At 45.3% G+C, this 16,111-nt stretch overlaps 3 protein-coding genes across 3 annotated transcripts in view; 1 reads left to right on the forward strand and 2 right to left on the reverse strand.

The window, feature by feature from the left end:
- Positions 1–16,111, forward strand: part of LOC134028942 (putative uncharacterized protein DDB_G0292636) — a 384,233-nt gene that overhangs the window by 349,709 nt on the left and 18,413 nt on the right. The gene's annotated exons all lie outside the window — the stretch shown is intronic.
- gap43 (growth associated protein 43) lies at positions 183–8,847 on the reverse strand. Its single transcript, XM_062473369.1, has 3 exons — positions 8,575–8,847; positions 2,711–3,350; positions 183–1,078 (listed from the first exon to the last, which is right to left on the reverse strand). Exons 1-3 carry the CDS (start codon positions 8,602–8,604, stop codon positions 1,008–1,010), a joined length of 741 nt encoding a protein of 246 aa, XP_062329353.1. The 5' UTR covers positions 8,605–8,847; the 3' UTR covers positions 183–1,007.
- Positions 10,695–15,031, reverse strand: mpzl3 (myelin protein zero-like 3). The gene is made up of 6 exons (XM_062473387.1): positions 14,769–15,031; positions 13,652–13,818; positions 12,018–12,231; positions 11,748–11,904; positions 11,389–11,458; positions 10,695–11,246 (listed from the first exon to the last, which is right to left on the reverse strand). The coding sequence occupies exons 1-6, from the start codon at positions 14,827–14,829 to the stop codon at positions 11,175–11,177; spliced, it is 741 nt and encodes a 246-aa protein (XP_062329371.1). The 5' UTR covers positions 14,830–15,031; the 3' UTR covers positions 10,695–11,174.

Below are 16,111 nucleotides of genomic sequence, written 5' to 3' on the forward strand. Positions count from 1 at the left end.
TATTGTCCACATGGGGGCTATATTGACCAGGACATGGAAGTGGACACTGCTTCGAGTTGGTATGTGAGGGGGAGTTAACCAGAATATACAGTATACAATCTACCAAACAAAAGTGAAAGCCCTCTTGATGTTCTACTTGTGATGAGTGTAACTATGGGAAAGCTTTTTCAGAAAATGCAATAACGTCAACGATTTAGGATGGTAATTGGCACATTGCTTTATTTTGAAAACAGACATTGAAACCATTTTTTTCCACATTTTTTTTTACTTCTTAGATTGAAACTGGACATTGCACTCACTGAAACATAGGAAACTTTTTTTTGTTAGTTAGTTTGTTAGATTACTTTTTAACAGCAGTGCAAGAGTAAATCCAATTCATATCAAACTTTCATCATAACAACACCAAGGACATCAAAAGGAAGCCACGTTTCTTTGTTTTTGTGGCTGTGACAAAAATTCTTTCAGTGGAAGAGTTCCCATGCATTTTGTTAGATGGTTCATGCTAATCTATAGTTATTCTATTAATTTAGAATGGGAAGTTTTGTTATCTGGGGCTGATAACAACATTAATATTATAGTTTCAATTATTACATTATAACAACATTATTATTATAGTTTACATTTCTCAAATCAAAGTAATAGCCAATTCAGATTCTTCGTTTACATCCCATAAATTAGCGAGAAAAGGGAGGTATTGGCCAGATGTACTGTACATCAAGCTTGAATACCTCAAGTAGAATAGGCGGGGGTTTACCGCAGGAAAAAAACATTGGTTTCGTCTGACCATTGATTTACTCACATAGATATAGAAGCATATAACAAATCATGCAACACCACCCCAAAGCTTGAGCCAAGACACGTATACATTGGAAACTCCCCCGACTTTAGAAAATCATTGCCACACAAAAAATGACAAACAAATAAAAACAGACTGTCTTCACATTCGAGATGCAAAGAGCAACCTTTTAGATGAATTTGTAATCATAGTAAGTAATTTTTTCTCTATGTTAAACTTTCTCTTGGTCTTCCTTGGACTCTTCCTTGGTGTCCGCTTGGGTGTCCCCCTCTCCTGCAGCATCTATAGGGACGAGAAAAAGAGAAGGATGAGAAGAGAGAAGAAGAGAGGGAGAGAAGAGAGGAGAGAGGGAGAGAAGGATGAGAAGAGAGAAGGATGAGAAGAGAGAAGGATGAGAAGGGAGAAGGAGAGGAGAGAGAAGGAGAGGAGAGAGAAGGAGAGAAGAGAGAAGGAGAGACAAGAGAAGGAGAGAGGGAGAGAAGAGAGGGAGAGAAGGATGAGGAGAAGGATGAGAAGAGAGAAGGAGAGACGAGAGAAGGAGAGAAGAGGAAGAAAGAGCCGGTAGGAGAGGGATCCGGCGAGAGAGGCGGGAGGAAAGATCAGTTGAGCCTATTTGTTGAGCATACACAGTACATTAAAACATCATAGTTATGCACTATGGAAAATAACGGCATAACTGTGACTATCCAACCCATACAGAGGATATGAAAATTTGTATTGAGTTATTTATTTATATATTTATATTTGACAACAATGCTGGGTTAGATGAACCAAAAATATATGAGGGTATATCTTGAAAAGCAGTGTGGTGATGGGTAATTAGAACCGAAATGACAGACCCCAGGAGTTTTCTGATCCTGCCAAGCAAGGATAGTCACTGTGACATTTAGGTTGCCTTTTTCAATCAAACATTCCTATGCAACAATAGGTAATGATGTCACCATGACGGCATTGCCTTTTAGCAGTGCGAGGAGACAGAGGTGAATGACATCATCAGGCCTGGTCATCCACTGGGAGATGTTGTCTTTGATTTCATGTGAGTCATGACGGATGAGTCATATCAAACTACTTAGGACCCCACAAGCAATAAATTGTCAAGTTCCAGGTAAAATGAGAAGGTTGGTTATGGTCATGCTTGCAATCACCATTATCATTATATTGTAAATGCCTATTCAAAATCAAGACTTTAATAAATGGTCAGTATAATTTGCTGAATGTCTATTGTTTCCTTTGACTATGCTCATTTGATTGTAACAATAGCACAAAGTAGATCTGGATCAAATCAAGTATTGAATTTAGTTGGCTTTCTCTCTTGTTGACTGCACGTTCTCTTCTAGCTCTATAGTGAGTTTTCTGCTGGTTGTCAAGTTTTCTGTCTGCTAGCTCTCTACATGCTCTGTCTGATGGTTTTGTTACTGATGTCTACTGGACCAGGTGTCTTCTGTGACATGGATCCTGACCAGACCAAAAACCTTGCTGGCAATCAGAGGGGCAGGTAGCCAGGTTTACACCAAGGTGGCCTGTGGAGGTGTAACTATGACAACAACCAGACAGAGCAGTCTGTGTGACCTAGATTTCCCACTCCTGTCCAACTCGCTCCCATGGAGACTGCCACTGAGCATGCGCTGTTGAATATGAGCCAAACAAGCTCATATCCACTCATCTCCTTCCAGATCACTGGGTGTTAAATTTATCTCTGTGGACTGTGGCTAAAACTAGTCCACTTTGAAAGATTGTGTTATACATTGTTTATTTAAGAAATGGTATTCTCCTCTGACCAGTTGCTTGGATATCCATCCCTGATTATTCAAATATCTCAACAAATACAAAGTAAACACAAAAGTCACTTGGATGAAAACAGAGTAAGAGACCAAATATGTTGTCAACATGAACTGTCCCTTTCCCCTGTCATACCTTGTTTGTCTTGTGTTTGGTTGGGCTCCTCCTTGTCAGCTGTCTGGCTGGCAGTAGCAGGCACGTCGGCTTCTCTAGGCTCCCCGCTCTTTATGGCCTCCTCAGAGGGTGTGGCAGCGGTGGCGGGGGCCTCCTGGGTCTCCACCTCTTTGGGCTCCTCCTTAGCCTGGCTGGACGCGCCCTTCACTTCCTCTTTCTGGGGCCCGGAGGGGGTCGTCGCTGCTGGGGCCTGGGTCGGGGTGGTCGCAGGCGCCTCCCCGACAGGCGAGGCGGCCACGGGGGCTACCGAAGAGGTGGTGACGGGGGCAGGGCTGTTGACTGGCTTGTCTGCTACCGGGCTTTTGGCTTGGCTTGTCTCTTCCTTCCCAGGGACAGCATCCTCCACTTCCTCCTGGCTCGCGACCGGGGCATCACCCTGCTCCTTCTTCTCCTCTTCCCCTTCTTCCGTTGCCTCCTCCGGGACGGCTGGACTTTCCTCTTTCTCCTCTTTCTCCTCTTCGTCCTCGCCGTCTTTCATCTTTTTCCGGGTTATGTGTCCGCGGAAGCTGGCCTGAATTTTGGTGGCGGCCTTGTGAGCTTTGTCCTCTGGTTTGTGGACATCCTGCTCAATCTTCTGGTCAGCCTCCTCATTCTTCTCAACCTGAGGAGAGACATGGAGGAAGACAGGGAATACATTTCAGAATGGTGTCTCAGGAAACTCTCCACAGCTCAGATGATGCCTTGGTCCAACCATCACTAGCTGGAGTTAGCCTAAAGGGAATTATCAGGTGTCCGGACGTACTTGGCCACCAAATAAACAAGATGAAAACTAGTGGGGATTACCAGCAGATGCAGTGCTGGAAGGGACAGAATGCTTAGGTAGAACCAGGTAAAAGAAGAAATGAACTGTTCAAGTCAGGGAAAGTCATGAGCAAATGACTCGATTCGATTTGGATGTGAGACAAGGTTTTGAAGAAGTGAGAAGGATTATCTACTGTATGTCTTGAGAAAAGTTTTTGAAGGAAGGTTGAGGATAGGGGTTAGGTTCGGGGTGGTAGGTGTCAAGACCTAAACACAAGGCCTTGATATTACCTTAGATACTTCGGTCCATTGTTGGGGTTTCCCATCAACTTAGGATGCTGTGTAATGACTCATGTAAATCTGATGAGAAGAAATTAAATTAAATAATGAAATGAATTATGTAACAATCCAAATGAATAACAGAGTAACAAACAAATAGATTTAAAGAGTTAAGCATTGATCTAAACCAGACATTGTATTGAGGTCAACAGAAATCAACCGATGTAAAGCAAACTGAGCTGTTAAAGCAACATGAAAGCAGCACAGCATCAAAGCAAATCAAAGAGGCTGTGGTCTTAAATATGAAATTCCATGATGTGAGGCGGTTCTTTATGCAGTCTGTCTTTCCACAGAGTCACAGGAAGGGATTTTTACCAGGGGACTCATGTAGCAAACTTAAAGGAATATGATTTCCACTCTTTGTGTGAACTGGAGACTGAAGGAGGGTGTGTAGAGGATTCCTTGTGTCTACCTAAGGAATCTTGTGTTTGGATTACACTAAGTAGTTGTGTAGGTCTTTTAAATGGATGATGGGTGATGGTTGATTCCAGGTAGGTCTGTAGTTCATCGCCCTGCTGAGATATCAAGCGATTTGTCTGTCGTTTGTCGAGTCTGGCAGATGCCTCTTCGGCATGCATGGCCATCCTTCTTCCAATGATCAAACGTTACCTTGACAACCAGAGTGCTAACTCATCACTCTGTTCTCTGTTTGCGCTGGTTGAGGTTGTGAAAGACCACATGTCACTGTGATTGACATTGCACCTGACCCCTCAGGGGAACCGGCCAATAGGAACTCATAAATCAGACCAACTAATCAGTGTAGCCAGGGTGGGGCTGGATTGACAATCAGGGAACATCTTGTTCAGGGTCAGTGTGTTTGTGTGTGTGCAGACCTATGTGTTCTGTGTGAGTTTGATAAAAGATGTCTTTAACCTACATGTTTTACGGGCTTCCCAGCGTATTAATGTAGTGAAATAGTAAAACACGTTGTGATAATTGAGTGAACTGGAGTGTATTAGTTCAGCAAGGGAAGTAGTTAGATGTGAAACAGTCTGCTAAAAGAGAAGAGGAGTGTGCAGCGACGTATTGTCTGGCACACCCTCCTAGTCTTAATAATATGCATCTCCCATGAATTATAGGGCGTTTATTATGCCTGATCTCATGGGCGCTTCGAATTGCCAAAATTTAACCCGAGCACTTACTCAAATAGAATTACTTACTGGAAGCAAGAACTGACTCAGGAGAAAATGGATGGAGATGTTTGGGGAATAATGGGGGGTGACATCACCGTTTGGAATCTAGGTGGAAAGAATGTCAATGTCCATTTAAGGATGTGTTTTTTTAATTTCATTTCAATGCAATATAATACCCAGTAAAACACATAATTTGATTAAAGGGAGAGTAAGGGCAATCCTATTGATTTACCCACAATCTAACCCCAATCAATTGTAGCCTATTACTGTCCGTTCAACGCTCCCAAAGGCTGGATTTGTAAAATACCTGACATGAGAGCTACTACAATATGTAATTGAAGGCCAGCTACATAGCCAATTGAACAAACCACTACATTAGAAATCATTATTGTAAAATGTATCAAACCTTAAGGTTGCAAACGTCAATCTCTAGTCTGAGTGAAATACGTCTGATTCGGGATTTCAAAATGTCACTTCAAGGTATATTACATTAGAAAATGTTTTTACAAAGAAGCCTAAACCTAATCTGTAATCTGAACTGTATTTGAGAAATAACTCTGACACACATTTTCATTCATAAAAGTAAGAATTGCCAGATTAGTTTATTCTTCCTTTATAGGTAGATTGCCAGTAGACTGTACATGAACCAAGGTAATTAAATTCTGATTTATAAAGGTCCACCAACAGTGGATAAATCGAATAGATAGATAAATCCTTGTTCCCATTTCTCTTTTACCGTCAACCAGTCAGCCAAGCCAGCCAGCCATCGAGCCATCCAGGCTCCTCTGTCCCTGTGTGGGCCTTGAACCACACCCTGGCTTTATTATGGACAGGCGGATCTATAACCACATCCCCAACCCCCCACGTCACGCTGCCTACCTACCGCCTCATCGCCACAGCCATAAGGGACTTGTCACTGTGCGGGAGGGGTGGTCGGGTGGGGAGGGGGGTGGGGTGACAATATAAGTAGGATTACCATAGACACAGCTCACACTAATGCACACACAGGGGTGTATGTAATTTGTCTCAGGCTCAGTCAAGCAGGAGACTCCCTGCATCCCTGCCCAGCCCCAGATGAATACAGTGTTTTAAAAAGAGGTGGGAGAGACACATCTAATATGTAGCTACGAGTGTCTGAGTGGTGCTACACTGCCCCCACATCAGTAATATCAATGACACAACTTTCTCAACCTCAAATGGACTCTCACAGATAAGTAATTAATACGTTCTCAATGCAGAATATAGTGATGTAAACATGTGTTCAGTTCAAGGAATTTGTGAGGAAAAAATGACAAATTGTTCATACCAAAAAATGTGCTTGAGCATTAACATATTTAAAAGAAAAAGCATTTGCAAATCAGCATTACAAATATTTACATCTCAGTATGATTTCAATGTGTGTCTGGGTTTCTGGAGGAAAATTGAGAATTCCACATACAAGGGCTGCAGTCGACTGCCGAATCTCTCTCCCATCCTCCCCTGTGCTTCTACCCACACACACGACTCTCTCTCACACAAACGCTAGCACACGCACATACGGCACCAACATACACACAGAGCAGAGCACCACACCCTTTTATCCAGCTGTCTCCTTCTGCAGGAGAGAAGGGCGCAGGTGGGGGAGAGGCACACACACACACAGCGAATACCACAACCCTCCTCCGCGATTACTCATTCTCACCCTCCCCAGACAGCGTATAGACATTGTACAATCTTTAGCGGTAGCCCTGGAATGGTCTCCTACAGCATCTGATATCGAGCTGTACGCTGGCATCATTACATCCACCAAGGCTGCTGTAATTAAATTAGTCGTCTCCCTTTTTTCCCACCAGAACAAAAGGCTCTGCAGCCAGAGCTGCCGGCTGGGGCTGGGGCTGAGGACTAAGGGTGGGGGCTGAGGGCTGTGGGCGGTGGGCTGCGGACTGGGGCTGAGAACCATGGCCATAGGACTGAGCATGTACCCCAGTGGCAGCACTTTGGGAGCAGCGGATCTCTGTTGTACAACACCAAGCCTCCAGCCAAAGCTGGTGTAATGCCGTCAACAGTACACGCTCTGTGCTCATCCAATCCTTTCCTCAAAAGCAGGAGAGGCGACTGAGCGCTGGAAGAATGCCGCGCAGGAGGCAGTGTTCCCTGTGGTGGGGAGAGCTGTGCGCTTGAGATAGCAGCATTGTGTGAACAGATGGGGGACTCGAATGCAGTTTTAAAGCTCAGTTAGCTACTGGTACCTCACCCTGTTTCGTAGGATGTGTAGATTCACTTCTTGCCAGCCGGTTTCCCTGACTAACCTATTCGATCTGCTTGAATGTGCTGCTTGAATGTGTGCCTGTCGGCATGCTCTCCCACCTGTCCACTTGTGTGCCTGCTTCCCTTCACGCTTACTCACAGTACATGCCAGGCTGATTTTCGGACCTACCATTTTACCTGCCTGCCTCATACCTGTCTGCCGGCCTGCAATCCAAACACCCACTCACCCTGCCGCCCTACCTTTCCTATTCACTGCCTGTCTGGTAGTGATACTCTACCTACCTGCCTGTCTGCCACCCTACCCGGTCTGCCAGGCTTCCTGAGTTGATATGAGTCATCCAGGCTGACATTTAAGCAGCAATCAGGAGCTGCAGGAATCCACTGTTTTATGAGGCAGGATAAACCCTTGATCAGACAGGATAGCTGCTGGAAACCTCTGCCCACTTATCACAGACACATCTGCATGCTATCTGCTTGAAAACCCCGGCTACAGCATCTTTAGGACCTACCCCAGGTTAACCGTGAATACAAACACACTCACACCTTTCATTGGCCTCGCAAGCCATGACAGCTTGTCAGACAGACTCTCTTGGCAGATGTGTAGTAGCATGTATTGTTCAAACAGGAGTAACACGTCATAGTGTCTCTATCGGCAGTATGTTCACCTTTAACCCAGGAGCGATGATGACAATCCCTTTAAGGATCTAATGTATTCCTATTGTCCCCAGGGACCACCAGCAGCCCTGCTCGAGCTGAAGGAGACAAGTGCTAGCCTCACCCCACCCTTTTTCTCTGAGGAAGACACATGCATTCCTATCACCCCTCCGTCTTCAACGTCGGTTACACCAACATATACAGTGTTCAGGGATAAAGGAAAGCATCAATTAAGAAAGCCCTTAAGGTAATTAGTGAGAATAATACCCGTTAGGCAGAGTGCAAAAATGTAATTCATCTTAAGTCAGGGAAGAACATCAGCCACCAATGATCTACCGATTACAGTATGAAGCAATCACAGCCATGATATCAGATACATTATACATGTTTATGAAAAAGAAAGAAAAAATCTGATTTCATAGCGGATCAATAGTAAAGGAGGCCAGCTTGTCAGTCTACTGTGACAGTCTGCTGTGTCTACTGGAAGGTCTGGTAGCTCCATTCATTCATGCAGTATAATGATATTAGCAAGGCGTGTCACTCTTACTGGATAGACTTCCTTGGAGTCAAGGAGTAAGGGAAATAATATCAACCCATCTTCCTATCTCCCCCGTCAAACTCTCAGAGCTCACCTCCTCAAGTGTTTGTTAAAGTTAACGTTTAAGACTTTCTTTTTTTAAATGATAAGAATATTGATGAAGCGCTATTTACCGGTTTAGTTCTTCTTATGCAGCACAGCATAGTTGTAGTATCCTTCTTTGCTTCCTTCCTTCCTTCCTTCTTTCCTTCCTTTTTATTCCTTTACACTTCTTCGCTCTCACTCCTCTCTCTCTCTCGCTCGCTCTCTCTCTCGCACGCTCTCGCACACCCTCGCTGGCTGTATCAACAGCTGAGCTGCTCGGTGCTTTTACTCATCACAATTTGCACGCACACACACACAGTCTGGCTGGTCGCACCTCTCTCTGACTCGCTGCCTAACAATGACTACAAGCCCACCCTTTAAATCCCTCCTTCCCTCCCTCCGTTCCCAACAATCCCCCACTCCTCCCCCGCTCCTCCTCTGTGAAGAACCGACGGAGCACCCCTCCTCTCCCCTCCCCCCCCCCCTCGCACGGCTCGGCACCCCCTCCGCCTCTTCTTCTTCTCTTTAGCCAAGGACCCACCTACCTAGAGCACCCCTCCTTTCCTTCCCAACCCTCCACCATCTCTTTCCTCCCCCTCGCGCGCTCCAGCGCAAGCTCCAACCCCACCCTGCGACGCTCCCTCCTTACCTCACTGATTGAAACCCTCTCAACTGAACACAGACGATTCCGACTCATTTTTTTCTCTCTCACTATCTCCACCCCGGTCTCCCATTGTTCATTAGAGTGAAGCTTGTGGTCCTGTTCTACAGTCTGCCACAGCATCACACACTAGGGTCTGCTCTTGTGCTTGTACACTTATAATCAATACATGTGGCAGGCTCAGATCAATAGCATCAGATGCCGGGTCCAAATTACCCATTGTGGTGCCAATAACATGTTCTGGCAAAGGGACAAGGGTTGTTCCCTGGCAGGCAAGGAAGTGTCAAAGAGAGGCATGATCACGCTAAGAACACGTCAGCTTCCCCTCAGCGCTCTCCGTTCACATGGAAACACCGGCAGATAGACTCTTGCCATGGAGGGAGGCAGGGAGGGAGGGAGAGAGGGAGGGGGGGAGAAGAGGGCTAGAGGGTCGGGTGTGGCAGGCAGGCTCTCTTCTTCATTCTCCCTCCCTGCCCATGGTTTGCGCAGAATTTGCTGTGATGACCAGGCACAATACACACACGCACACACACACATGCTTGTACATACGAGCACAGTCTCTCTTTATCTCTCTCTCTCCTCTGTCACACACAAACACATCCCCCACCCCCGCCCACTCCTCTGACCACAGAGAGCAAGCAGATGCCAGACGCACTACGAGCAGGAGGAGTACGGGGGGGGGGGCAGTTGGACAAGGGCGAGGCGGTGGAAGAGGAGGTGGTAAGTTGGGGGGTGGAGGTGCCCCCCCCCCCGCCCTCTGTGTTATGGGATTTACTCCACATCCAGTCTCCACACAGAGAAATCATTACTATCCTCCACTGTGCTCCCTTGCGGTCTCCTACCCTGTCAAATCTATGGGCTTTGATAGAGACAGTAATTCTGGCTATCCTCAACAGCAGCCAGAGGAACCCCTTTTCTTCTGTTAACCACAGACTCAAAATACTACTGACTGCGTTGCCATGGTAGTTCAAACGAGCTAGAAATGCTAATATGGACGCTCATGGAAGGACAGGATGAGTCAGAGGATTTACTGATTACTGTTTGATCACCTTGTCCTGGGAAGTATGTGTGTGTGTACCATGTGATATATTCTGTCTAGGTGTAAGCAGCTACAGTATATAGTGACTCCCAGACCTCCTTTTCCAAGTCAAATTAAACACACCTTGTATTTAGTATGGTTTGGAGACATTTATTGAACAATAAGGACAACATTTTATGCAAGACCACGAGTAGTTCATCAAATAAAACTATCAGCAATATAACTCAGACTCTTATGAACAGGAATGCTATAGTGTTTTAATCAAGCACAACCTCCCGTAGCAATTTAATAACAAGCATAAAAGTTATGAAATAATTAACCTTATTGTAGTTAAATTGTATAACGATGATAAAAGCACAAGTATTCCATCGGGGAACTTTGAATGTGGTGTAGGATTTAGTGGAGCCGTACCCAATACGTTTTCATAATAAACCATCATAATAACTGTACAAAAACATCCAGAGATTTTTCACAGCTGTAGCACACCAGATAATAATTTAGTCAAAACAACCCATACAATTATCCTTCATGTAAAAAATGTTTGAATAAAGTGACACATTTAACAAACATGGAATCTTAGGGAAGCATAGTGCTCAGTATGTACGAGCCATGCATGTGTGTATGTGTGTCTAAGCTATCGGATCTCGTGGATGAATACTCAGCTTTGCACCCTCCTCGACAGAGCTGAAGCCAGGAATCTGGTTTTCACTGGTCTCCTCGTCACTTATCCACATTGCTAGGGCTTAAGAGAGCTGGACTGGTGTCCTTCTGAGTGGAGAACAAACATTTTCTTTACCAAATCCCATGGCTTTGTTATCTCATATTATTGTTTGCGAGGAAGAGGGATGTTTAGTGAATCCTTTTGAAGTAAGGGAGGTTACTGGAATTCCAAAGTTTTTTTCCCTCCAAAAGTGAACGAAAGAATTCACATCCTCCCTTCGCAGGACAGTGATGGCGGCTGTAATGACAGCATCAGCCACCAGGGGGGTCTAGCACTGAGACTCAGCCATGCCCTCCTCTTGGGGCCTCTCTTTCTGGATGTAGTACTCCTCATAGTCATCCTGGAGCACCAGACAAGAGGGCAAAAGATCAATATTTCATAAACACTCAGACCTAGACCACATGTAAAATTCAGAATATGAAACAGATCTGGCAGACGTGTTCTTATACGTTATTTATGGATGCAGAAATGCAATGTTGTACCATCAAATATAGGTCACAGCACTTGCCGTTCTTCTCCTTGGTGTTTTTAGGTTGGAGGACGTGCTCATCGCTGTTAGAAAGACCAGAAATCAGAAATATATATGGGGGTTCTTTAAGCCAAACTTCTGGAACATTTCTGATTATTTTCTCACACAGTTCAGCCTAATCCTTAGTTAGCACGAGAACCAGAATTCTAGGTTAGAAATGTGACCCCATTGAGCAGGTGGAACTCCCATTCTGTTCTCCAGGACTATGATCTCTAAGAGTCTAGGGCATGTTGCTCGATATCGTACAGCTGCTGTTTATGATTATTAGGCCCAGGAGACCCACCAACTGGTTGTTAGAGTAGATCCACTCACCCGTCCATGACCTCTATGGGTGAACGGTAAGCATGTGATTGGTTCTTGTCCCTAAGGGGACAGAACATGCGGCCAATCAGAGCCATGGTTATGACAGCCGAGGGGAGTAGGATGAAGGCCAGGAGGACGGCAACGTCAGAGAACCTCACCGCTACCGCTGGAGGAGAGAAGTCCGAGCATCACACACAAACAGCCAAGAACGCATATAAACACAGACTCTGATAGTATCTCGTACAAACTCACACCCACGACACAACATGACAGGCTTACCCCGGGGGGTGATGGTGAGGACAGTGTGCGAGGTGGGGGACCCGTGGACATCAGGGGGGTTCCTGACAGAGCAGGTGTAGGTGCCATTGTCGTTCAGGGTGGCATTGAGCAGCACTATAGTGGCATCCCCCCGGGCGGGGCTGCCCTGCCACTGGACACGCCCCTTAAACTGCCCGTCAGCGGGGGGGAAGACGAGCGAGGAAAAGTGGAAGAACTGAGGGAGAAAAGGAGAATGAAATGATAAACGGAGGATGAGAGGAGAGAGGATGATCGTGGAGAGAAGGACAAGGAGACGAGGAGAGGCTGGGAGAAGTAGAAAAGCTGGGGATGAAGGATGAGTGGATGATGAGTGGATGAGGGGTAGGTGAAGTGGATGGGAGACGATGAGGGGATGAGAAGTAGAGATGAGAGCTGGAATACTTTCTGAATGACTATGGCCATGTTTGATTCTGACGCACTGAAAGAAACACTCACAGAATCCTTGGCTTGTACATGGCTATCTGCTGTGCTCTTGATATTTGATTGAAGCAATGGACTCTGTAGTCAATCAATTCCAGCACCCGATTCAATCCGGGAAATTAATTCTCACCATATTGATGATCATGCAGCAAACTGTAGAAATGTTTTAATTCTTCTTGGCTCTGAAAGCATGGCTTGTTAAGGATTTTTTTTCTGATTGAATTTTCAAATGCTTATTCATGGTCAGAATTTGATATACGATCATAGCAATAAAACGGATAAATCTGCTAATGAAATTGGATTGTAGCAACGGCAACAGGCCCTCTGCCCCCTGGTGTCTCTCTGTGTATTGTGCAGCTGAGAAATAATGCCCACACATTCACCCACTATCTCGACCCTTGGCTAAGCAAAGGTGCAGGTGAATACATGTCTGGTATCTAGTGTGGCCCCACCCAGGCTAGGGCTGTTGATAGCTAACACTCCCTATGATAAAGACTGAACGAGTGTGTGCGTGTTGCTTAAGGGCATGGCACTCTACATCCGATGACAAACGCTAACATTTTCAACATTTGTCTCCACGCAGACACACAGAAAGTCTGGGCTACTAGCGCAATGACTAAACCAAGCAGCCCTACCAGGCCATTAGTGGAGCCACAGGACATTAGCCGTCACTTAGCTATGAGCGCTCCTAAAGGACCGGATGTTACAGCCAACCACAGGCTCTGGAGATCTTAGCTGGTCAAATTGGATTAGACACTTATGCGGTTGGCCCTATAGAGAACTTGGCCAGGAAACTGGACATGTGGGGTCGCAGGGCCTGGGTGGAGTTTGGACTCATTTACCACTTATACCACAGAGGAAGAGGGGTCCGAGACTAAATTGCCCAGGGCTTTGGTTAGCCCTCCAGGGGCTGGAGGGAGACATGAAAGTGTTTGCGAATGGACACTGATGGGATCTTAGTGGTCCATGAGGGGTTGAGCTCAACTTGTGCGTTGATCATCAGGAGGCTGGTCAAGCTTAAGTGTTTTGCAGGTTGTGTGTGCGTTTATGCATATGCATGTGCATGCATGTGTATTTGTATGAGTGTAGGCATGCATATGTGCTTTGGTGGGTATGCATGCGTGTATGAACATGTGCATGTCATCTGTATGGGTCGTGCATGTGTGTGCACTCACGGCCTGAGGAGGGCCTCCACTCTGCGGCCGGTAGGCCCAGTCAACAGACATGCGGCTGGTGGCCCTGCTGGTGGAGGTGAAAGTGCAGGTCAGTGTGACAGAGTCTCCCCTAGTACCGTGGACCTCCGCAGGAGAGCTCACTAAGATGGCTGACACGTTGGACAGGCCTAGGGGAGAGGGAGAGAGAGAAAGAGAAGGTGATGGGTTCAGGAAATTATTTTGTTTACAAATAGGCCTACTTTGGTTCTGTTTTACTTGCTGTTACTCTGTGGGAGTCTCACCAGAGGAATACCAATAAATTACCTTAAACCCCAAGCACAATGATTGACTGATTCATTAACACTTTGCAGAAAGCCATCTTGTTGTCAGAGCTCTCTATTCAAAATCTAAACGACAAAAGATCAAATAAAGGCTGGTAAGAGAGAACCTTGATTTGCAAACTATTTCCATGAACTCATCACATTCTGGTTTAGCACACAAACACTAAGAGAGACAGACAGAGACAGAGTGACACACACTTTGCACCGATTAAAGGATTCACATTTGCAGCAATTTAAGACACTATTTTCAATCTCAAAAAATCATGTGATCCTTCGATCATCATATTTTAAATGGCGATAATGGCTGTTGGCCCAAAACCGAAACATGATTTGTCTCTTAGTCGTTTTGAATCTTAAAAAGTCGAATGTCTGCTCTGAGAGATTGACCAACAGAAACTAAAGGTACAATCCAGGCGTTCACGCTGAAACTTTAATCAAGCAAAGGTTGACAGAAAGATGATTAGCAAAACCCTGTCACAACACATTGGCAGCTTCTAAGTTTATTGTGACAATCACGAACAGTGTTGTATTTCGAATAAAGATCTGTCTATTTACGTGGAGATTTACCTTACGAATTATTGAGGTAGACATTTAGGCCCCAAGCGTTTCGTTTGGAGCCACCCAACAATAACAGGTGACTTTGTTACTTACGTAAGGTTTTAAACAGGATATTTGCCACAGTCGCCGAAGGGCTCAACAGTTCATTCGAAAAATATACAGTTCTAGTGTGTGTATCGCCAAATAGGCTACCCGCATCGAGGTTGCCTTGAAATAGGCTATATCATAGACTTACTTACCAAAACAAATTATGAGAAAAAAGTATATGTCCAAAAGTATATTCCGATGTTGTCGGAACATGTTCGTGTTAAGTACGACTTGTCGTGTATTGATGGATTAATTTGGTGCAAGGCTACTAAAGTAATGGTGTTCTACGTTTTGAAAACTCGTCGTCCATGTTTCTAACGATTATTCAATTGTTCCATGTCGTAGAGCACGATAGCAACTGGGTAGTCCCTCTTTGCTGCGCAAGCTACCTGACAAACAGGTGTTTCAGGAAGTGGATACGATGCATAAAAGGACTGTTTAGAAATGTGTAATGTGTGTAATGAAATGAAACAAATTAAAATCATTTTCGTTAGGGAAGATGCGGTGTCGTTTTATCATGCTGACTGTTTTCCTCTATAGTAGCCTGTAGCTTGTGACATAGTGCTGCAGGTTATGTACATAACCCTTCACTGCAGGTGGCTTATCTAACGCTATCACCATGCGTTTCTGTCATCCTGTTGACCTTAAATGTAACATTCAATAGATCAGAGATTCCTATTGCTGTATTTCGTCACTGTGACAGTGACACTGCCCTGAGCCCTTACAGAGCCTGACCCCTTGGGTCCATGCTGATCATGTCTCACTAATGTAAAAAATCCCCCTGTTGGACTGGGATGCTATCAACAACATTAACCCTGTCCCAAAACACACATTTAGCTATGTAATTATCGTTAATGAGGCAAGATGTTTATTTTTCTAGTACCACCACTATTTAAAAGCATGCTGCTTGATCCCAGGCCAATGTGAATTAGAGAGAGAGAGAGAGAGAGAGAGAGAGAGAGAGAGATGGATAGAGAGAGAGACAGAAAGAGAGAGACGGATTCCACTTAAGAAAAACCCTTTTTTGCCACTGGGGTGTTTTATGTGCAGACAAGATAATTGTTTGCAGCAATCATATTAACTCAGACCACCATTTTCAGGAGCGATCTCTGCTGCAGACAGGAGGAGATAGATGTTGGGACAGAGCGGAAGGGCAGTAGACCCTGGCTCTCATACGGTACCTGGTTAAGTGCATGCGGTGACACAGTGCTGCTTTGTGTTGTATTGCATTGTGTACATGGTATTGTGATGGTGCATAGAGAGGCCTCTGTGGAGGTACAGTAGTGTGCGTTTCAGCTCCAGCTTCCCACTGATCCTGAATGGTCCTTCACTTATCGTCTTCCTCTCCATGGAGGCATTGGTAAACAAGGGGCCGATTCTTCAGGTGTCAACACCATGAAAACGAATAAAGGTGGTTTCGAAAGACCAGGCCAGACTGTGTGCGTGAAGTCACAAACCTGTCGTTTCGGCTGATGTGAACTGCTCTGCAATGAAA

Source organism: Osmerus eperlanus, chromosome 11, assembly GCF_963692335.1.
Source record: "Osmerus eperlanus chromosome 11, fOsmEpe2.1, whole genome shotgun sequence".
Lineage (NCBI taxonomy): Eukaryota > Metazoa > Chordata > Actinopteri > Osmeriformes > Osmeridae > Osmerus > Osmerus eperlanus.